Genomic DNA, 23,934 nt, shown 5'->3' with positions numbered 1-23,934 from the left:
GTTGTATTCATTGTATTCCGCGGGCAAAAAAAATCAATATGGGAAATGCATCGATTTCGTGGCTACAATCCTCCTCAGTCCTGCACCCAAGACTTGGCATAGTCCCTGATGTGAATGAACTGCATTTTTTTAATTGCACAAAAATAATTTTGACAACAGAAGACAACCCCATCTTGAGACCTTATTGGAAATGAAAGCCATATGTACCACACACAGTTACTGCATAGATTCACTTTGGTGCAATGCTGTTGCTTTTAAATGTGCTATAAAAAATAAATTGACTCGACTTGACTAGATGTTTGCGTGACACCCCTGCAGTTAAGAGTCCCAGCAGTGAGATTTAGGGACCTTGTCCACAATACATCATAAACGTCATGGGCAGTGCTTGGGATAATGGGAGAAATTCTTTATGTGATGTGCTAAACGTGACATGCAGCTCTGGGGCACGCGAGCATTAAGGCTCGCGCGCATACAGTCTCCATAAACAGGCCATAAACTAAACCAACTTCCTCTGACTTTTACAGTTGGCGGAAAGTAAAAACAAACAGGGAAGAAAAGAAGAGGAAAGAGGAGGGGGCAAGGCCTGTTACACATCGAGAGACCGGCTGGTGTAGGCAAGTGTTAAATCTTCAAGTGGATTTGAAGCATTCATAATTGTGCTGTGTGGGCTAAGTAGGCCTACTTGGAGTGGTAGGAGAAAGTCAGAAATGAACCACTGGCTCAGCGACTTGCCAACTGCCTCTTCAAATACATTACAGTCCTTGAACAAAATATCTAATCTTTTTATTCACCTCAAGTGCTCACAAGATGACCTGACCAGTGTTGTCTGCTGTGTGGCTTCTCAGGTAATTTCTCCCACTTTACTGCAAGTAGAGTTTTCTCTGAGATTAACACCAGGAGCGTCTGGGTTCTTCTTTTGAACAAATTAGCCTTGATATCACTGATGATGTGCACTGCACGTCATAGATTCAGAGACAACACATGATGCTGGTGCAGAACACTAAGATGCCGTCTATTTCCGCAATCACAGCAGAACCAAGGGCTCCAAACTGCAATACCTGTTTTCAAACTGCAACCCAACCATATTTCAATCAGCATTGGTGGAGCTCCTGTACAAATTTGTTGCATGTATATTACCAATTACAACAGACAACATCCTTTAGGATGACTGTTTCTTTACAGTTCTTAAATGGCAATTTGGCCCATAAATTACATTGACTTTTTTACTATTAGCAGTAGGGGCCCTAATTTAAAAGATGGGCAAAGTCTGAAGACTAACATATGAACTACACAGCATTCTCATTGTTGGGCAAATTTACATCAGGGTCCTAGGTGTTTAGAAATGCACAGTTGATCTGTAAGAAATAGCAGAAAGTATCTTATAGGTTAATGTGAATAATAAACATGAATATATGTTTATGGTCTTTTAAAATTAAAACTCAATTTCTTTTATGTGAAAGATTTACGGAGGCAGAAATTAATGTAATAAAGGTGGAGTTTATATACAAAGAAACTAACTCTAGGGGCCTTTTCTAATTCCAATCATTTTTGACCAGTGGCCTGGAACAATATGTGTAAACTACTATTGACAGTATATTTAGCCAACAATGCTGGCTTATGTCAGCCATTGTAAAAAATACATTTTGCTGGTTGATATGAGATATACAATACTTTTGCATCGGAGCATAAGTTAAAAAGATACTTTGACAGATTTGGAAATCTTAACTCTAAAGTCTCTCTTGAAACCCCTGTGTGTGTGTGTGTGTGTGTGAGGGCTCATACAGTACTGCAAGACTGCATCCTGGCAGACATGTGGTGACTGTGTCGACTGGCGTCCCAAGTCTTGCGGTCAGTCTGACGGCAGAGCAGCAGTGACTTAAAGGTGCTGCGGAAGGACTTGTTGCAAAGGGCGTAACACATGGGGTTCACAGTGCTGTTGACGTAGCACAGCCAGTAGCCTAGCTGCCACAGCTTGTCTGGCACACAGTAGGACATGGAGGCCAGCACCATAACATTGTATGGCGTCCAGGTCAGAATGAATGCTAGCAGGATAGCACTCAGTGTTCGAGCTGCCTTCTTCTCCCTAATGATCATGTTGCGTCGCCTTTTTCCCTTCTGTTGCTTCAAAGGCCCTGGGTCCTTGTGTTTAGGCCCGTTGAGGGAGGACCGCATGCTTGACCCTCCAGCTGCGGTGGACGGTCCCTCCACGGTTGCTCGGGGTGAAATCTTAATGTCCCGATTGCCATCTGATGCTTCATGTAGATGCTTCAGCTTGATGGTGGCTATGGTGTTCGACCCTTTGATCTCCTGTTCCAGTTCCTCTTCAGTAGACGTCGACCCAATGGCGTCATCTTCCTCTTCTTCCTCCTCGTTGTCGCCACTCCAGCTATTGCGGCTGTACCCTTCCTGGAAACTGTCCTCACACCTCTGGGATGCCAGCTCCAAAATGGCTGCCACCTTTTTCCCCGTGCTGAGTTGCTGAGCTCTCGCAGTCTTTGGGAAGCAGCCCACCTGCCTCTTCTGGCTCTTCCTGGTCCTTGCAGGCGTCTGGGGCACCCTGTGGGCCCTCAAGCTGCTCTGTGCGCTGTCGGGGTACACTGACGGCAGGTCCGAACTGTTGGGGGTCCCCGCGCCTCCATTCTGTCCCAGCAGCATGGAGAGCCCCTTGGACCGGTTCTCGATCTCCCAGTAAATCCTCCAGTACAGGATGGCCATGATGCAGACAGGCAGGTAGAAAGCGGCAATGGCAGTCCCGAACGTGAGCAGTGGCACCTTGAAGAAAGGTATGGAGCAGTCCTGATCATCCCCTGGCGGACGGCCAACCATGTAGGGCCAGAACAAGATGGCCGGGCCCCAGAGGATGAACGAGACGCTCCACGCCAGGGCGATCAGCAGCCTGGCTCGCTTTGGCGTCCTTTTGGCCCGGTAGGTCAGGGGCCGCGTGACCGAAAAGTACCGATCGAAACTGATGACCAGTAGGTTCATGACGGAGGCGTTGCTGGAGACGTAATCCACGGCGAGCCAGATGTCGCACGCCACGTGGCCCAGTGTCCAGCGGCCCGTGATGATGTACGCCGTGTAGAGGTTCATGGACACCATGCCCAGTATGAGGTCAGCCACCGCCAGGCTGAGCAGATAGTAGTTGTTGGTGGTGCGAAGCTGGGCGTTGACCCGGAAGGAGATGACCACTAGCAGGTTGCCCAGGATGGTGATGAGGGAGAGAGGGCCAGTGATGAGGACGATGAGGACCACCTCCCACACCTGGTGTCCCCCCAGAGGATCCGTAGTCACGTTGCTTGCTTCGGAGAAGCATGTGTAGTTCATGTTGTCAGAGGAACAGGACAGGAGCGAGGAGATGCAATCATTTTTCTCTCGAGGCTGGAGGAAGAGGCAAGCTTTAAGGCAGAATGGGAGTTTTAAATGATCTAAAAGTCGCAAAGAGGGGAGATTAAGTCACTGAAATGCCATACAGTATAGCACAATGTATGTTCTACTTGACATTTTAACATAATGCATGCATTCCCAACTAAACAGCTATCTAACTTGTTCTGCGGAATAGAGCTACAATTTAGGTGATAGAATTTACATAATTAATGTAAATCAATAACTTATTACTAATTCAACAGATCTGCTCACTCACTGACAGTTGCCTAATTTGTGGACATGCAGCTAGCTTGCCAATAGGCTCATATCTCTCCATTAGTCCTTCTGACACCTACACAGAGGACTGCAATAATAAAATAATTCAGTCTGGCGGAGCCCTTTTAAGCTGAGCCAGGTTTTTTAGAAGTGCCCCAGACTGTAGTGTGATTTACAGTGTCTCACTGACCGTCATATAGAAATAGAAATGCTCTGTGTCTTTCTGGCTGCTGTTTCTAAGCCTTATCTGGTTTGGAGGACACGTGAAAAGCCTGTGGCGATGACCCCCTGGATCTGGCGTGCCCTGAGAAACTCATTAAGTATATGAAACCTGTGAGTTTGCTCTCTGTGTTTGATGTACTGCCCCTGTGTTGACTCGGATACGGAGCCGACAACGTATTTACAGATAGGGATATGTCCTGAGATAAGTTCAGCTGTAAGTCAACGCATGTGAGGGAAACGCACCTATAATGGGCAAGAGGAGGATTGGTTCTCTGCTATAAGAGGTACAGATAAAGGCAACCAAATCTCTATTTTTCTACCCATCTGTGCGATTTTGTCTATGCACTAGACAAGTCCTCATTAAAAAATAATAAATGCAGGTGTTGCATCAGGAATTCTTACTATGCAAGGTGCAGACGGACAAATTTAATGATTCAATTTGAGGATTATCCAAATGTTTCTATAGCCTAAATGAAGAGAGAAGCACTTGCTTCTATGCTCTCTTACACCTCCGTGTTTGCAGTCCTACAATGTGAACTCCCTTCCTCCCTATAGAGAGGTCCCCATATGTCTGACGACCCCATCACAACCCTGTCACCTCTTTTTTGCAAAACAAAAAAGACAACTGAACTTGCCTGCACCTACAAACAGTAAGTAGCCTTCAGTAGTAGAATAAATCTAAGACCATGATTAATGTTTTGATTGGACCAAATAATTATGAGTATTTCCCCAGCTGGATGGATATTGCTTGAATAAACAGCTCAACCAAATCAAAGATAGACAATGGTTGCATTGCCTGATATTCAGACTTACCTTAGGATGTAAATCCTCAAGTTCTTTGAGAAAGTCTCTAACGATGGTTATTTTTGGGGGGACACCATTCCCGCCAGTCCATCCCGATTCATTCATGGTATCACCTGTAACCTGTAATGTCCAGACATAGCGGTCCTTAAAATCGGAGTGAGCACGATTGATTCAACTTAGTAGGCCTGCTGCTCTCATAACGCTGTCTTCGCCCGCATATGCACGTCTTGCGAGGTTCTGACACTATAAATTAAACAATTATTGTTCATCCCCAGGCCTGGTCCGGCCGCGTCGCCTAATGTGGAGGCGATTTGGAGCGCCGACGGAACAACGGTCCTACGCTGAGACGAATGAAACCAGAGGCACCTGTCATAACACGCATAAATACTGCATGTGTTCTTCGGCCAACTGTACAAACTCCGGCGTCTGTGAGGACCTGCAGCCACCTTGTGCGCGTGTTTACCGCGCCCCCAGTTATATATATATGGCATTCAATCAGCAGCTTGGGCCCCAACGGCACACACACCTAACATGTATGAAAGGCAAACCCAACTGAGGCTTTAAAGCTAGCCGGTCCAGTTCAGAAAAAGTCTGACAAATGCAAATAGCTGTCAAATTTACCAAATGTTTAGTCTAGTTCAGATTTGAATTAATTAATTAATTCAAATCCAATTAATATGAGTGAAAATAGTTAGGCTGATATAAAACACTTTGACAATGAAAATACTAGTTTGCATTTTTGAATGCATCAAAGCAATATTAATATGTTACCGTCTTAATGTTTGCATTTGTAAAAGCTGTTCAGTTGTGTACTATTCAACACGAAGCATGGATACGTTTTACTGTGTTAGTGCCTATGTGTATAGGCTTTTTACACTTTGGACTCGGTTTATTGCGGTCATCGTCAGCTCCGCGCTCCTGTTTGCAATCTGTCGGACGCATCTGCCGCGGCTCCGGTATGATTGGGGAGACGCATAGGCTACTGATTGCCAATTAACCGACACTTAAATGACGCACGTCACTATTGTTTATTTTGCTCTACTGAATCGCTTAGTAATCTGTTATATTCACATGTTGGGGCGGGTCAGATAGACTACGCCCTTAAAATAGACCAAGCGTGAAAAATCATAATGTTTAAATAATAGGCCTAGGCTATATTTAATGGTCATTATTGAGATAATAAAATATGTTTTATGTTTCTATAAACTATAATCTGATTTACCATTTGTTTGTTCATGTGGTAAAGAAAACAAGTGTTGGATGTAATGACTGTTCGTCTGTGAAATCGTGATTATTTTATGTTTGTTGTGTAGGCTAATTTTAATTCCAGTTTCAGTTCTGTTGGCTATCAAACACACAAAGGTGGGTATTTGAAAAGCATATTTTTGCAAACAGAGCTACTACTAATTTTGACACTAGGTTTGGTTTAGGGGAGGTTGTAAACGATGACAATTCTGTCTGATCACCTTGTACTGATTGTAAAATATCAGTTGGCAAGCAAGAATTAATTAAGTTACCATACAGTGCAATTTCCTCAAGTCTTAAAGCCACCAGGCCTGTCAATATTCAGCATAAAGGCTTATGTTGTCAGTGAGAGAGGAGAGGTAAAGGTTGTGTGTTTGTGTGCATGCATGTGAGTAAGACTTTCTAGTGTAATTGCAATGTGTGTGTCTGTGTGCTTCTTTGTTTGTGTTTGTGTTCTTAAGAACATCAGATAATCTACATGTGTGTTTGTGTGTGTTTGTGTGTGTGTGTGTGTGTGTGTGTGTGTGTGTGTGTGTGTGTGTGTGTGTGTGTGCTAGTAAGAGCTTGCTTCTACATGTGTGATTGAGTGGGCCTGTGTGACTGTGTATGTACATAGGCTATATGTGTGCGTATGTTTGCGCTTGAGGGGCACACGCTGCTATTTGTCAGAAGAGGCTAACAGGATGTCTGATGCTCCTGCGTAGTTAATAAGTAAGCTAATGCTTCACACACGGCTTAGCTCAGTTTTACAACCTGTAGTCTCAATGTCACCACTCGTGTCACAATACAGGTATAGAGCACCTCCTAAAATATCAAACAGGAAGTGTTTCTACCACATTCTCAAGTAGACTCAAGAGTCTTTTAAAAGCTGACAGGAAGCAGAGCAGTATACAGCGGGGTGAATCCTGTAGAAGCTGGTGGTCCTCAGGCACTTTCATACTGAGGTCAGCTCTGAGGCCTCTGTTTTCAGAAGCTAATGGTCATCATTTCTCCCAGGAGTTTTTGCTTGCATTCTGGAGGACTATAAACTAGTGTTTTCTGACGTTTATTTGGTGTAAGTCACTGAGCAACACGGCTAGATACGTTGTAGTCTTGTATAGTACAGGCCTGCTTTTCCTATGGCTTAGCTGGTATAGGGCAGTGCTAACTACCATGGTCATGGGTTCTTTACCCAAGAAGCACATTTTGATGCAAATATATTTACACTACTGTTGATTAATCTAAATGTACAATAATGAGGGGCACTTGATGATTGTGTGAAAGTCATATAAGGTGGCTCTGTAAGAAAGTGACACAAACACACTGGTCTGTCATTTCTCACTTTGTTAAGACAGCTGCTGACACATTTTATGTGCTTTCAAGCATGCCACAGCTGTGTTTACATGGCCCAGTGTATAAAACATTATAGGTCCCACTTCACTAAGTGTTCTTAGAACAATGGACTTAAGTAATTGTTACTTGAAACAGCTTTGTAATGGTACACTTCATATCAATTGTGTATGTTCGCTCTGAATAAAATCGAGTAAAAGTCAACAGTGTGCGGTAGAGCGATCTTATTTTTGCTATTTAGGTATGTTCCTGCAATCTACCTGCACCTAACCAGGCTGTGCATGGATCTTGGTTTGATTTGGATCTATTATGTATGTTTTGTATTACAAGCCAGAAATTCCAACCCAAAACATCATGTGGTGCATTGTGTACTGACTCGCCCATGTGCTGAATAATCAAGTAGCCCTCAAGATACTCAATATAAAGGATGAATGAAGAGCTGAAGACCACTTCATCCTTATCCTGAAAAAGCACTTGGGGTTGTTATGACCATAGTAAATGAGGATACAGCCTGGGTGATTCTGGAGGGTTCGTGCCTTGGTCATGTCTGGTTGGCCCAGGCTGCTTAAAGAGAATCTGAGAATAATAAAGACAAGCAAGAGGGTGTCTAAAATTAGACAGGCTTGGTTTTCCCTGCCCCGTGTTTGAGTCAATACACTCCTCTGGTATTTATCTTTGCCAGATATGGCTGACTAAAACAGAGAATATATTTGCAGAGGTGAAATATGAAAAGCATCTAAAGCAAAATTAGCAACATAATTTAATCTGGACAGCTGTACATTCTGCAAGTTTGTGTTTCCATATGACTAATTTAAACATGCCCTTTGGATCGTGCCTTAACTCTTGTAATGGAAACAAACCCAAGATCAAACAGACATCTCAGTTTTGGTTTATGGATATGGCCTTTGTCTAGTACTACAGGACAAAGTATACAGGTTTGTGTAGTTTCAAATGTTAGTGGGGGAACAGAGTTGTGTGAATAAAGGTACAGGCAGCAATTCTGGATGATGTAACGTCTGTTAATATTTGAGCCAAACACCAACAAAACACCAAAGCGTGAACTCACCAATCCCCTCCCCAAACTCCCCTTCCATTTCCCCAGAGTCCTGGGGCCTATTGCACAAAACTAGGATAAGGGGATTAAGCCGGGATATCTTGGTTATCCTGGCTCAATTTATCCGTGATCCAGTTGCACAAAAGCGGGATAGGGGGCAGCAGGATATGTTATGGTATAAGTTACCATGGCGATTTATTCTGTGGAGCTAGCCTGCTCCAGACCAGGCTAAATTCCAGGATCTATTTAATCTCATCCCTTATCTCAGTCAGCAGTCACCACAAACGGAAACCAATAATTTTTCCACTGCCCACTACACATTGTTATCACATATACCTAGACCCACTGTCATTATTTAAACGTTTGTGATCATTAAATAACTTTTACATACTCGCCATTCCCGACCTGCATATGCGACAATGTGACGTCACGGGAGTGCCTAACCATTTCACGCGTGGTGGTCGCGGAACTAGTTGCAATATTCTCCTTAACAGAGGTGTTGCTGTTTGTTGCTGTTGTGAGAAGGCTATCTACCTACTTCACACCGTAGAAGAAGCAACGAAGCCCCTCTAGTTGCCATGGTGAATCAGTGAATCTGTGATCGGTGGCGGGGTCTATTTGAGGGAGCCGTGAGCGCGCACTTATCCAGGATAGGTTTCACCTGGCTTGATGAATCCGTGTCTGCTCATCCTGGCTTGCTCTTTGTGCAACCAATTAAGCCTGTACGATCGTGTTTTGGATTCATTGAGCGCAGCTCAGTAACTTATCCCGGATGTCTTAATTCTGCTTTTGTGCAACGGACCCCTGACCCCCCTTTCGGTGATTGGGTGGAACAGTTTTGTTATGTTTGGGGGACTAGCTTCCTCCACTTTGTTTGTTTCCAAGTCACAGAGCCAGGGCTGTGTATGAAGACCAGTGTTTTTTTTACAGTGTAGGCTACTCACAAAATGGAGAGGTAGCGAATCGTGAAGAGATATTCACTGAAAGTGACAAAATATATGGGTTTAGAATCCCTGACAGTGCTTATTTGTGTTTGTCAATTGGTGTTGCTTCAGATTACATATTTAATGAGAGTTGAATCCATTTTCAGACTTTTTCACGTCATGCAATGTAGGATGGTTTATTACCATACAAGGTTTTTATTCCAATCCATTAATATTCTCCTCTTCCAGATAATTCACTGGTCTTGTTTTAAGGGGCCTGGTTTGGGAGGTGAGAAGACACAGAAAAATAATGGTTATTAAACAGAGAAAGAGAGACACAGAGAGAAAAAGAGAGTTAGAGGTTAATCTGCCTTTTCAATAAAAGCTGAAGCCCTGAATGAGACACTGAGGAAATTAAGGCCAGGGGCCTATTGCACAAAACTAGGATAAGGGATTAAGCCGGGATATCTTGGTTATCCTGGCTCAATTTATCCGTGATCCAGTTGCACAAAAGTGGGATAGGGGGCAGCAGGATATGTTATGGTATAAGTTACCATGGCGATTTATTCTTTGGAGCTAGCCTGCTCCAGACCAGGCTAAGTTCCAGGATCTATTTAATCTCATCCCTTATCTCAGTCAGCAGTCACCACAAACGGAAACCAATAATTATTCCACTGCCCACTACACATTGTTATCACATATACCTAGACCCATTGTCATTATTTAAACATTTGTGATCATTAATTAACTTTTACATACTCGCCATTCCCGACCTGTCATGCGACAATGTGACATCACGGGAGTGCCTAACCATTTCGCACGTGGTGGTCGCGGAACTAGTTGCAATATTCTCCTAAACAGAGGTGTTGCTGTTTGTTGCTGTTGTGAAAAGGCTATCGCTACCTACTTCACACCGTAGAAGAAGCAATGAAGCCGCTAGTTGCCATGGTGAATCAGTGAATCTGTGATCGGTGGCGGGGTCTATTTGAGGGAGCCGTGAGCGCGCACTTATCCAGGATAGGTTTCACCTGGCTTGATGAATCCGTGTCTGCTCATCCTGGCTTGGTCTTTGTGCAACCAATTAAGCCTGTACGCTCTTGTTTTGGGGGTCCGTTGCACAAAAGCAGAATTAAGACATCCGGGATAAGTTACTGAGCTGCGCTCAATGAATCCAAAACAAGAGCGTACAGGCTTAATTGGTTGCACAAAGACCAAGCCAGGATGAGCAGACACGGATTCATCAAGCCAGGTGAAACCTATCCTGGATAAGTGCGCGCTCACGGCTCCCTCAAATAGACCCCGCCACCGATCACAGATTCACTGATTCACCATGGCAACTAGCGGCTTCATTGCTTCTTCTACGGTGTGAAGTAGGTAGCGATAGCCTTTTCACAACAGCAACAAACAGCAACACCTCTGTTTAGGAGAATATTGCAACTAGTTCCGCGACCACCACGTGCGAAATGGTTAGGCACTCCCGTGATGTCACATTGTCGCATGACAGGTCGGGAATGGCGAGTATGTAAAAGTTAATTAATGATCACAAACGTTTAAATAATGACAATGGGTCTAGGTATATGTGATAACAATGTGTAGTGGGCAGTGGAATAATTATTGGTTTCCGTTTGTGGTGACTGCTGACTGAGATAAGGGATGAGATTAAATAGATCCTGGAATTTAGCCTGGTCTGGAGCAGGCTAGCTCCAAAGAATAAATCGCCATGGTAACTTATACCATAACATATCCTGCTGCCCCCTATCCCGCTTTTGTGCAACTGGATCACGGATAAATTGAGCCAGGATAACCAAGATATCCCGGCTTAATCCCTTATCCTAGTTTTGTGCAATAGGCCCCAGGTCTCCACCCTTTCAGTCCCCTCTCCTAGTCCAGACACAACAGTTACCGTCCACACATATGGAAGGTCTAGCTACAGTACACAGACACAAACACAGACAAGAACATCAAATGTGGTGTAATTCAGTGAGTATAGCCTGTAGGACAAATACAACCACTGAATTCAATGGCATGTCTAAATAGCTGTGGAAGAGGGCATATTCAGAAAATAAGACCTCACAATGTAAGCAAACTCTACCCAGGCTATGATCCATCTGCTTGCATTTATATAGTACTCTTTTCCACATGACTGGCCCCGGGATTGTCCTCATATGGGCATCAGGGTGATCGATGCAATACACTGGAATGAAATTCTGTGGCTACAACTTCCAATGGCTTCAACATTTACTTGTAGGTCTTAATCTCAATTCATGAACCTACCTATAATCATCTTTACATATTTAATATGTAAATATGTATTTATACATAAGGTTTTTGAATATATTTCTGGTCTTTATGTCAGGTTTCACATTCAATTTTCAGGATTCAGACTGTTGACTGTGCCCATACTAGTGTATCCTACATAAAACATCTGCTATTCTCCTTGATGCTGAAATTTGAGTTACTGTGACAGGGTCAGTTCTACACACACATAGAGCCTATGTGCATACATAGAGTCACACAGCCTCACACAATCGCACAGCTGCCTGACCTATATGACATGGCTCTGGTAGAGTGTAGCCCAACACGAAGCATCCCAAGCCACTATCACACACAAGACAGACAGAGAGAGAGAAAGAGTCCCTGCACAGTCTGTCTCCGAATCAAGATATTTGCCTCAGCTCAGATCACATCACACTGTATTTGCCCTGTCACCAATCCACACACACACACAGAGAGAAAGAAAGACAGAGATATATCCTTATGTTCCTGAATCCTCATGAAGAAAATCAAATCACCTCCAGCAACTGCTTATCCTTCACAGCACAGGTCTGCGCAACATCTGTCTGACTGCATTCATCTCTAAAAGGGTAGCCATATGCGCACACACACACACACACACACACACACACACACACACACACACACACACACAGTCATGTTTCTTCTGTACTTTTAATCCTTCTTTGATGCACCAGGCAGTCTGAGGGTCTGTTTAATGAAAGTGGCCATCTTGTTGTTTACACAGGCCTAAATCCCCTGGAAAGTCCCTTTGGCAGGAGCACGATAACTCGATGTTCACCTGAAAATGCATCAGCTGCCTTTCGTGTTGGACAGTCTAGCAATACAATGCACATTTAGGCACTCTTTGTTTCATGAACTTACCCATACATTTTAAATGCCTAAAACAGTTGTAGTAAATCTAATCTTCACATTGTTACATAATTCTCACATATCTACCATTTTTCACTAAAATGGTTTGCTATCTATAACTGAAAGAGCTCCAGGCATACTCTGGACCTTGTCTTGTTTCCATACATTGTTCAGAGTTTATGTTTAAAGGGGGGGGGGGGGGGAGAGAAAAAAAAAACTTCTGTTTTGAAATAAAGCAGACATGAAAAGTCTCATTCAGTGTGCCACTGAACTGAATGAATCATCACATTCCAGCCCCTCAGAAATGTGTCTCTCTCTGTCAGATTCAGGAAGCACGCAGGATAGTAGACCCACACAGTAACGTTCCACAGGAGGAGACACATTTACAAACACACACTGTAGGTAATACATTAGGGTTTGGCCTCCCAGAGTGGACTCACAAAATCTAAGTCAATAAATGATTCTGGAAGATTCCTCTCAGCATTATTGTTTGCTAATCCGTGACATATTTTGGCTAGATGTCAGGATGTCTGTGGCGGCTTTAGAGCTATAGCCTACTGGCTCTGTTTTGGAAGATCACATAGTAACGTAAGTCTTGGCGACATTTATAAAAGGTTAATTTGTAATCTCTGATGGCTGCATTAACGTCTGTCTGCAATAAGATGGTGACGTTTGTACCATGACAACAGCAAAAACATCCTGTCAGAATCCCCCTGAGACAGACTTTTGTGAAAAGGCTGTTATATTAAGACCTTAAGGATTCAATGGGCTCATCACTGTAACGTATAAAACCTTTAGTGGAAAGATCCTCAGGGAGGATTGTAGAACTCACCCACAGGGGTTTTGGCAATAAGTCTCCACGGAATTGTTGACTTGGCTTTTGTTTACAAAATTGAATGTGGAAATGATTTCCATGTTCAAGATTTTCATTAAACCACACTGAACTTCATCAGTGCTCTCTATCAACAGACTACCTGAGTTGTTGTTTTTCTTGTGTGTGTGAGTCAAACATTCTGTGAAGAGCCCTTACTTGATAGGAGCTGCTCTGAATCTCATCTCATGCCAAAGCCTGTCTGCTCTCTGGGCCTGCCCGGGGGACGTGGCTATAACCCTGTGGGCCCCGTCAGCTTGTCCTCTAAGTGCAGGGAACAGGATGGGATTGGGTGGGGAGGGGGAGAGGGGGGTAGAGAGCCTCTGTCCTGTTTATGCTCATAACTAATCTCCCTTCCACACACAGCACTCATCTGCAGCCAATCATGTCTGCCTGTCACTGACGGAGAGAAAGAGAGAGAGAAAGAAATAGAAATAGAGAGAGAGAGATACAACAACCAGAACACGAGCGAGAGTGAAAAAGAGAACTTGAATGACACGTGATGGAAGAAGATGGAAAGGATGAAGGAGCTGCCATGTTTGAGAAGTAAATGTTCCTGTTGTCTTTCTGCATCTACATTAGCCCGGTTGACACCAGACCCAAATCTCAAATTTGCCGGAAGTTCGTCTGGGTTTTTCTAACACTAAACAGAGTTTGGATAGTCTAAATCTTAATTAACTGCTGCAGTAGCTAAGTTAACATTAATTTAGCATTCATTTCGGTTCTTAAAGTGGTTCAATGCAAATAGTTATGTTGAAAGTTTGTTTACATAAACTAATGTACTGGGAGATCAACAAACCATAAGAATCAACCTTTTGCTTATCAGTGATTGAATGTGATGTTAATGTGTTGTTAAAGTCAATTAATGTATCAACTAGGCTAGTTAGCGAAGGCGACTTTAATGTAAAGATTTGATTGATTTTATATTCCTAAAATAATTGTTTTCTAAAGACTCTAAAGAAGACATTTAATAGCCACTTTGATCCTGAAGAAGTTTTTTCCAGGGGTCATAGACTCTTCAGGAAGCTAAAAATTCTCTAGAGACAAACTGTTCATTAATTGTCTTGGGATAAAAGCCATCTCTCTGTTCTGCCCCTTCCCCTGCTCAAGACAGCAGAGCTGTCCCATCAAAATATAAAACCATCAGATATAAAACAAAGCTCAGTACTAATTGTGTCCAAACCTGGTTACAACAGCTAATAAATCATTGTCATTGGACTGGACTTGCTGTTTTCCATCATGGTCACACTGAATGAGATTTCTCCTGCCAGTGTTTGCACACCTTATGGCAGGATGGTGGTTCCTGGAGTGCTGCAGGAAGCAGTTTTCTTCATCTTTTCTGTATTTGCAGAGAGAAAACATTAAAGACACAAGAGATTATGGTTCATATCAGGGTGATTTCATCTGTGTTTCCATCTAGTATAGTGAACTCAGACAATCAGCATTACGCACATCCTCTGGGCAACTAAACCTACAGGTCCTTTTTAGCACCAGATACCAAATAGATCAACATTTCAGTTTAGTTTTGGAGTGGAGTTGACCACTATAGTACTGTGCACGTCATTTATCTGGCACGATAGGGCACAGATATGTTGAATCTTTCACCACATTTACTATGTTACACTTGCAAAACTTTTTTTAAGTTTGCAGAAATCACATTGAACAAAGATATCCCAGGTTACAAAAATGAATCCAGAGCTAACTGTATATAATAAATGTGATACTGCCCATGAATCAACACATAGACCAGTGGCAACTACTGTATAGAAGTTCTTCTTAAGTATCAGTGTTAAGTCATTTCAGTGTCTCAGATGGATTTTGTTGCCACCTAGTGGCCAACATGAAACATAACAGGGTAATTCTGCTATCAACACACTGAATGCACATAGATGGGTATCTTGAGGATTCCTTTCCCACTTAAACCCAGTTAATAGATTGTTGGGATGGTAACTACTGTAAGTTGGTGGAAGTCCAGGATGACCAGCAAATGGACACTCGTTGCTATCCCCACGTGATGCCAACATGGCATTCCTAACGATGGATGAATACACACGAAGAAGATGAAGAAAACAGTTTCAATGAAAAGAAAAACAATGCATATAGGTCATTAGGGTTTAACTTCATTCACTTTATTTATTGCCAGTTTTCTCTATTTCATTATTTGCATGATGGTGTGGGGACATTTATACATATTTTCACTCACTGATGGAGTTACAGTAAACATCAATTAAATTATGATGCGTTCACACTTCACCCTCTTTCTGAGTCGTTAATTGATTTGATTTGTTCCTAGTCATCCTCATGGATCTGATCCCAACAAGTGCAACGTTAGATCATTTAAAGATAAAGTCAAAAAAGCTTTAGGCCACTCTTAAAGCTAACTCTTAGCAATGAAGGAATCAAATCAAAATAAGAATTTTCAATGTTTCAATCATATCAAGTATTTTCTCTGCGAGCCTGACACAAACCTTGACCCACAATATACACAAAATGGATCAAGATCTAAAAGCTTTATATTGATGGCATGTTGTAAAACCTTGTCATACTAATTTTTTTAAATATTTACACACTGGGACCTACGCTAGACTGACATATGAGTGTCATGAATGACATGTTGGAACATAAAACACATCATCTGCAACCAGTGATCACATGACACGTGGGTTACAGACAGTTCATAGTCATCTAAGCTAATACCAATGCTGCCTTTAACATCATAGTAAACAATATGCAAGATGAACAGTCAACAAAACTTAGAAAAATAATAATTACAAAAATACATTGACATGTATGCTTTTTAAAGGAATCTTGTCTACCTTGTCTCGACTGTACTTTTCTGAACAGCCTCTATTGATGTCAGCTAACATATTCTTTTTTACATTTTATTTCCTAAGATCCTTTTTTCATTCCATACAGAAAGGAAAAAGAAAACAGGAACCAACAACTGACACCGGGGACTGGAGCGGGACTTTTTGGTGTTATCCACAAGTGCTAGCTAACAGCTTCTTACATCTGACTCTTCAGTGACAAGGCAATAGAATAAAATAAAACATACAACAGAAGGTCACCAAACATGGGCGTAACAAGAGGAAACCTCATTACATTTTAATTAATGGTTTCAAACTTGTGCAAATCTCTTGGAGGCCAGGTCAACAAAATACAAAAGCACTGAAAAGTGTAAACAAACAAGAAAAAAAAGAACACTAAATCAGTTGAACGAAAAACACTAACGGCAAGAGTGAAACCACAGGGAGAGGGTTTTGGTTTGTATACATGTGTTGAGTGTGTGTGTGAGAGTGTTTGGATGTAATTGTCCATTTGTGAATGTGTGTGTAATTGATAGTGTAAATAAGAGTCTGTTTTTGAATGAGCATGACAGTGAAAATATTTTGTTGTGCGTGGCAAGGAGAGAGAGAGGGAGGAAGTGTGTGTTTGTGTGTGTGAGAAAATACATGTGTGTTTGTGTGTGTTTGTTTCTCTCTCTCTCTCTCTCTGTTGGCCTGCATGGATGTGACCAGAAGAGAACATTCCTATGACAACATGATAGGTACACAAATACAGGAGTGTAGCGATCTATTTAAGTGTGTGTGTGTGTGTGTGCGTGTGAATGTGTATCTATGTGTGTGTGTGTGTGCGTGTGTGTGTGTGTGTGTGTGTGTGTGTGTGTGTGTGTGCGTGTGAATGTGTATGTATGTGTGTGTGCGTGTGTGAGGTGATGTTATAAGGCCCTCGGTCGCACACACACGTTGGGTCTCCGTGTGGCGGGCACAAAGCCTTGTTTGCAGTAGCACTTGAAGGAACCTCTGGTGTTGACACAACGTGCATTCTTACATGGGTTCACACGGCCTCTCTCTGCACACTCATCAATGTCTACAGAGGAAGAGAAAGAGAGAGAGAGATAGAGAGAGATAGAGAGAGAGAGAGAGAGAGAGAGAGAGAGAGAGAGAGGGAGAGAGAGGGAGAGAGAGATAGAGAGGGAAAGGGAGAAATGGAGAGAGAAAGTACAGGGAATGAAAGAAGAGGGGGAGAAGACAGGTAGGAAGGTGCAAATATACATTACAATAAGAGAACACATAATTTATGATAATTTATGATAATATTGTGTGTGTGTGTGTGTGTGTGTGTGTGTGTGTGTGTGTGTGTGTGTGTGTGTAATGAAGGCGTAAAGCATACCAATGCAGCGCGTGCGTGAGTGGTCCCGCCGGAAGCCTGGGTTGCACTCACACATGGTGCCCAGGTAGGAGCGCACACATCGGCCGTTGGCACAGCTACACTCATCTGAGTCCTCCTCGGAGCTGTCTCCACCTGACAGAGCACAGACAGGGAGGGACAGGAAAAGGACCAGACCAATATGTATTACTACCGGTATAATATTCTGTCTTTATAAAGTATGTATAACATTGCTATATATATAACATGCATATATCAGCCATTAACAATGATTATGTTGTATTATTGCACATCATTTATTTTTATATTACTGTACAATATTGCATTATATTAATATATATATATATTTCATATATTACTGTAAAGGATTTATTTATAGCACTATGATAACAATGCATACTAGCCATTGTCACATGCTGCTAACACTCACCTGGGTTGTAGTTTGCAAAAACAGCCTGGAAGTCCCCTTCCCCATCAGACTCTGTGTCCAAGTGCATCTCACACAGCCGATTAAAGAGCACTACAAATAGCGATATAAAAATAAATGGATACGGTCTCACCATTTCATTGGTTTAAAGTACAGTTCTGTGACTAATCCAATACGCTGCTTGTGTATTCTTTGCTCCTTGTGGTCTTTTAGCTGTCCATTCTGTCTGAGCTCTAAAGAAGCATGTTGTGTTTGTGTGCTTGTACATAGCCCTGGCTCTGTAAGTGGGAAACAGAGGAAGTTCTCGGACTGAGCCATGTGCTCCAGTCTTACTTCAACAGCAGGGAATAGGTGTGTCATGGTGATTGGTGTGCTTAAATATCAATATCTGTACCTTAAAAGCTATAAAGAAAACATTATATTTATATTCTTGATTCCACTGCATTCCTTACCCTGTCTATTCAGTTACAAGCAGTACTAATTCTTCACCACATGATCTCAGCCTTCATTCAATGTGGTGCAGATGTAATGCTTCTTCATAACAGCAGGGGGCAGCACATGACTATTATGATTAGAGCCGTAGAACAGATGAAGATTTGAATACAGGCCTATATGTTGATGTTACTGCCGATAGCAGCGAAGCCAACATACATTGCATATGAACAAATGCTTGTAAACGAGTCCATTAACAGTCATTCAATCTCTGTTCCTGGAGGAGCTTCTATTCTGCACGTGTCCCACCTCCGCGCCTCGTCTGCCCGAGAACTCACCTGAGTTCCTACGGGGGCAGGTGCGGCACTCGGGCCCCCAGCCGCGGCCATAGTGACAGCAGCACTCGGAGTAGGTGACCACGTGTCCACTGCGGGGCACGCTGCAGATCAGCCCCTCGTCCACTTCCTGGAAGCACACGTCCTTATGGGCCGCCGTCCGGTCTGAGGGGAGGGAGAGAGCAGAGAGGGAAAGGTTAGCACTGTCGTGTCATGATACCTGTCTAGAGTCAGACACTGTCCAAATGGATCAAACTGACCACAACAATAAGCTACTTTCCCACTTGCAGTGAAGTTAAAAGCCATGAAAGATACTATGTTTCTTGATGGTTTTACTGACCCCCTTCCCCCATGACCTAATGCTCAAGGTCTGTAGTAGGGCAATTCCGCGCAAAACTGTCACATCTATAACGCCAACACAATGCCATGGTATTTAGCTGGCGTTATGGACGTGACAGTTTTGCGTGGAATTGCCCAGTAGCACACAGAGGTCTATGGCAGGACACTACACTGACCTCTCTAAAGTTCAAAGTCTGTAGTAGCACACAGAAGTCTACAGTAGTGAAGCTGGACACTACACTAACTTCTTTAAATTCAGCCATCATGAAATGCACAAAGCAGAGGTTACCCATGCTTTTTAAGTGACTGCAGTTCTATTGATATAAAAATTCCCATCCTATTGATGAGCATTTCTATTTGTATTTTGTTGTTAGGGTCATAGGACTGTTAGGATTAGACAGAGGCTATTTACTCATCATTATTTTACACTAGTGTCTGTCCTTGTTTATTAGTATGTATACTGTATGTGTTTGTGTGTGTGTATGTGTGTGCGTGCGTGCGTGCGTGTGAGCGCGCGTGTGTGTGTATGTGTGTGTAAAATCTATACAGCAATGTTTATGTCCTGCCATGTGTATATTTATGTTTATGTCTGTATGTGACCATAATGTGTTCATCTGATGAGAAGTAGCTGTGTGGGTATGCGTGAGGATTTATGCATGCTTGCTTCCTTGCCAATGTGTGTGTCAGAACACTGAAGGTGTGTATGTTTAGGAGGAGTTGTATGTTTACATGCCCATGTGTGTGTGTCGGTGTGTGTTTGGGCTTCAATGTGAGTGTACTGTATGCTTGCACGTAAATCTGTGTGTGTGTGTCCGTGTCCGTGTGTGTCCGTGTGTGTGTGTGTGTGTGTGTGTGTATGTGTGTGTGTGCACGTGCGCGCGCGTGTGTATGTGTGTGTGTGTGTGTGTGTGTGTGTGCGTGCGCGCACGCGCGTGTATGTGTGTGTGTGTGTGTGTGTGTGTGTGTGTGTGTGTGTGTGTGTGTGTGTGACTGAGGCACACAGATCAGCAGCTAAAGGCAACAAGCTCTCAGGCAGCTGCAGCACAGGAGGTAAAGAGAGTGGCGTGCAGAGACGCAGCCAAGCACATTCATTGGTTGCCTGGCGAGGGTGGCAGGAGCGCCGGGTGGCCAAGCGGCGTAAACAACGCGATTGGCTGGAGGGATACCCACCGTCGAAGACGCACTGTTTGAGCGCAGCGCTGAAGGTGAGCGGCTGATTGCATATACAGTGAAAGGAGCCGGGCGTGTTCTCACACCGTCCGTTCTTGCAGTACGAGGGGTCCTGGCACTCGTCTACATCTGCAAGGGGCACCACAGACAGACCCGTTACTAAAGTGAGGAATCGGATACAGAGAGAGAGAGGAGGGTCAGTGCCTCGCCTGGGGCCCGGCTCAAAGAGGTGCACACCTAGACAGTCTGCTTCAGAACAGACTGGGACACGGCACAGGAAGCACTGGCTTGTTTACATTTCAGATATTTTTCAGGCCACACTACAGACTACTACTACTACTACGTCTCAATCACTGCTGTTGCAGAGTAGCTAGATAACAACTACACCACTTTTTTCAGTAACCATGGCAAACTACAAAGTTGTGCAATTGTGATATTAAAGCTAGTTTAGTTTATTGTTCGTCTACAAAATGTATATAGTATAATTTATAAAACTCTGCAAAAATCACAAAACTAGGACATCTTTTAACATTCATCTAACTAATTAAATGATAATCACTAAACATGTTTCACTGTCTCTGTAACACTTACATTAACACTTACTTTTACTGTTTTCACCCATATTTGCCTACAGTGAATTTCAATTAAATGTGATTAAAGTTTAAAGTGAACTACATATCCCATGATCCTTCACACCGGCATCCCACCACACACTCACCGGCCTGCTCCTCTGGTGTGACACAGCTGTTGCGGTCGGTGGCCAGGATCCATGGTGGAGTGCAGATGCAGTAGTAAGAGTCCTGAGTGTCCACACACTGGCCGCTCTTACAGTTGGCAGGATCCTGGCACTCATTCACACCTATGAACACAGGAGGGGTGCAGATGATCAGGGCAGAGATAAAGACAAACAAAGACGGATTCCAGCTTGTGGAGTGTAAGTGCAGGAGTCTTGTGAACTATCATGCAAAAAATGTCTACAGCATGGCAGTCTTCTTTACGGATAATGAGACACGACATTGAGAATGACATTGTTACAAAACTGAAATATGTGCATTCTGCACAGACACACACACAGACACACATACACACACATACACACACATACACACACACACACACACACACACACACACACACACACACACCTGTGACTGTTGGGATCACACACTTCTTGTTGCTGGCGTCTGGGGCATAAGGGCGGTTGCAGTTGCAGTAGAATGACCCTCGTGTGTTAACACAGCGTCCATTTCTGCAGAGGGACTCATCATGACACTCATCCACATCTGAGACAGAACCAATCAATCAATTAATCAATCAATTAATTAATACAGTAAGTCAACTAATAACCAACTGTATTATAAACATCAAATAGCTGTTCACTGAAGAGACATTGTAAGCATAAAAAAACACAACTGAATATACAGTTTAATACTCTAGGAGACAACAGAACAATTTCTGTATAAATAGATGTATTGATAAGTTATGAAAAATGTGACAGTGGGAGTGGGGGGGGGGGGGGTTGTGTGTGTGTGTGCGTGTGTGTGTGTGACTTTGTGTGTTACCTATGCACTCGAGGAGATTGCCATCGTAGTAGAATCCCTGCTGACAGTAACACTCATAGCCTGGCTGTGTGTTCATGCAACGGCCTTCCTTACAGATCTCATCAGCAAACAACACACACTCATCAATATCTGCAGATTCAGAAAGACATACACAAAGGAAAAGAGAGAGAGAGGGGGGAGGGTAAAGGATTACAAGTAAAAGACAGACCATGCAAACAAATGGCTGAAATAACTATGGATGGGATTTGAAATCTGATTCCATTGCACTACAGCCCTCACTTCCATGTAAAACGAGACTGAAATGTGTTTGCCATCATCTTCAGGCAGCAATACCTCTGTGTACAGAGAGTCCGTACTCAGTCATGCCCTCCTCATGGTAAAAGCCTCGACCCACGGGACACAGTGAATGGAACTCAGCTGCATGTGAGATAGAAAGAGAGAGAGAGAGAGAGAGAGAGGGAGAATTTGATCCATCCACATTTAGTCAGTCATCTGCAAAGCTGGCTGTTGGCTCTGCTTATGACATGTATAACATCTAAAACAACAATCTGTGAGAGGTATGCTGCAGGTGTGCTGTGGTGTACTGGGGTAGATCTCATAGTGGTCTTACACACACACACACACACACACACACACACACACACACACACACACACACCTCACGCTGTCAGAGTTATGCTGAAGGTGTGGTGTTTTACCTGAATGAGACACTGGGCACGGGTAGATTTCACAGTGGTCGCCCCATCCCACACCGATGGAACAGCAACACTCCTGTTTGGTGACATTGGTTGCTAGGACGCTGTCACAGAACACTGTGTCATCCAGGTTCAGATAGCACTCCTTCTTGTTGTCGAGGTTGATCTCGATGGCTGCACAGGAACCACCATAAACTCACTGTTAACCTTCCCTCAATGCACATATTCTCAAAGTAGCTACATGCCATTGTTCAAAACAGCCAGCCAGTATATTGTAACAACAGGTGCTGTGTGAAAAGTGGGTGTCTGTGAAATATGTGAGTGAGAAGTGGGTGCAGCAAAACCCAGGAGAATGCATAGCATAGAATAGCTTAGCTTAGCATAGCACACAGACAGAACATAGACACATGCACATAGACAGCACATAGACACAATACACTTCATTGCAGCTGCAATAAAACAAATACACAACACAACAGCACACAGTTTCAGTTTCAACATAATCCATGCAACATACACAAGACTTCATAAAGACTTTGGGAAAGAGATGATTTGAGACAACAGAAGAACAGAGGCGTGACCTATGGCAGTGCTCTGGGAAGGCCCATACAGCGTACCTTCACAGCTGTGTTTGTCCTCAGACAGAGTGTATCCCTGATTGCATACACACACATAGGAGCCCTGTCTGTTCTCACACATGCCAAAGGGCTGGCACAGACTCCGGTCCACATCACACTCGTTTATATCTGATGGAAGAGGAGGAAGAAGAAAGAAAGAAGGAGAAGAAGGAAGGAAAGAGAAGAAAAGAGAGGGAAGGATCCAGGATAAAGCAATACAGGCAATATTACAATATCATCTAACACAAATGACTGGAATGTTTGGACTGGGTACTTTTCTACCACCAGAGAGCAGAGCAGATTAAACACACAACTGATCAATCAACTATTTCTTACCAATCGTACCAATCAATCAGTCAGCAGGGCTGACGGTGAGGTGTATCCTACCACTGACCTTCACACCTGCGTCCACGGAGAATGAAGCCCTTCTCACACTCACAACGGTACGAGCCCAGGATGTTGATGCAGCGGCCTCTCTGGCAGTTAGCTGCCCTCTCGCATTCGTTAATGTCTGTGAGAAAGAGAGAGAGAGAGAGAGGGATAGTGAGTGAGTGAGTGAGAGAGAGTGAGAGAGAGAGAGAGAGAGAGAGAGAGAGAGAGAGAGAGGGATAGTGAGTGAGAGAGAGAGAGAGATTTCAGGTCAACACATAAAATGTAATAGTAGGAGAGGAAAACATATCTAGTATTTCCAGAAAAGTCCTGGAAGGTTGCAAAAGACATTTCAAAAGAATTCTTTTCATGTCCTGGAATTCTTAGAACTGCCAATGAGATTTTTCCCCCTCAGAGGCTTTTACTGCCTACATATCAAAACACTTCATGACTCAGCTAAAGATGAAAAGACTGGACGTCTTCCTGTAATAACAGAAGAAATATTCTCACCTGTGGGTGCCATTAATCAAGTTTACCTGGTCACCACCTGTGCTTTTAGCGGCCATTTCTACTGCCTGAAAAAA

General features: G+C 43.3%; 2 protein-coding genes across 4 annotated transcripts in view; both read right to left on the bottom strand.

Annotated features, from left to right (window-relative positions):
* Window positions 1-1,776: 1,776 nt before the first annotated feature.
* Window positions 1,777-3,324, bottom strand: chrm1b (cholinergic receptor, muscarinic 1b). The gene has a single exon (XM_076274939.1). The coding sequence runs from the start codon at window positions 3,322-3,324 to the stop codon at window positions 1,777-1,779; it is 1,548 nt and encodes a 515-aa protein (XP_076131054.1).
* A 12,017-nt stretch (window positions 3,325-15,341) lies between these two features.
* The window catches only part of ltbp3 (latent transforming growth factor beta binding protein 3), a 48,003-nt gene continuing 39,410 nt past the window's right edge, over window positions 15,342-23,934 (bottom strand). For 2 of the 3 annotated variants that reach the window (XM_076274793.1, XM_076274792.1), the window contains exons 18-29: window positions 23,376-23,492; window positions 22,982-23,110; window positions 22,368-22,538; window positions 22,003-22,086; window positions 21,670-21,798; window positions 21,253-21,390; window positions 20,826-20,966; window positions 20,108-20,266; window positions 18,602-18,763; window positions 17,835-17,924; window positions 17,408-17,539; window positions 15,342-17,104 (exon numbers count right to left, since the gene is read on the bottom strand). In XM_076274793.1, the coding sequence (XP_076130908.1) occupies window positions 16,953-17,104; window positions 17,408-17,539; window positions 17,835-17,924; window positions 18,602-18,763; window positions 20,108-20,266; window positions 20,826-20,966; window positions 21,253-21,390; window positions 21,670-21,798; window positions 22,003-22,086; window positions 22,368-22,538; window positions 22,982-23,110; window positions 23,376-23,492 (1,604 nt within the window). In that variant the 3' untranslated portion in view covers window positions 15,342-16,952. The remainder of the gene's footprint in view (window positions 17,105-17,407; window positions 17,540-17,834; window positions 17,925-18,601; window positions 18,764-20,107; window positions 20,267-20,825; window positions 20,967-21,252; window positions 21,391-21,669; window positions 21,799-22,002; window positions 22,087-22,367; window positions 22,539-22,981; window positions 23,111-23,375; window positions 23,493-23,934) is intronic. The other variant, XM_076274794.1, reaches the window with a different exon arrangement.

This window comes from Alosa pseudoharengus, unplaced genomic scaffold, assembly GCF_046254945.1.
Source record: "Alosa pseudoharengus isolate Yale_2024_CS ecotype anadromous, Long Island Sound unplaced genomic scaffold, YU_APseudo_1.1 YU_APseudo_1.1_scf_8, whole genome shotgun sequence".
Classification (NCBI taxonomy): Eukaryota; Metazoa; Chordata; class Actinopteri; order Clupeiformes; family Clupeidae; genus Alosa; species Alosa pseudoharengus.
Note: the sequence above shows the minus strand (reverse complement) of the source record. Positions and strands in the feature narration are given on the sequence as shown.

What these genes read in the sequence shown, in the direction of transcription:
- chrm1b (XM_076274939.1), bottom strand. Translation starts at nt 3,324, where the DNA reads ATGAACTACACATGCTTCTCCGAAGCAAGCAACGTGACTACGGATCCT.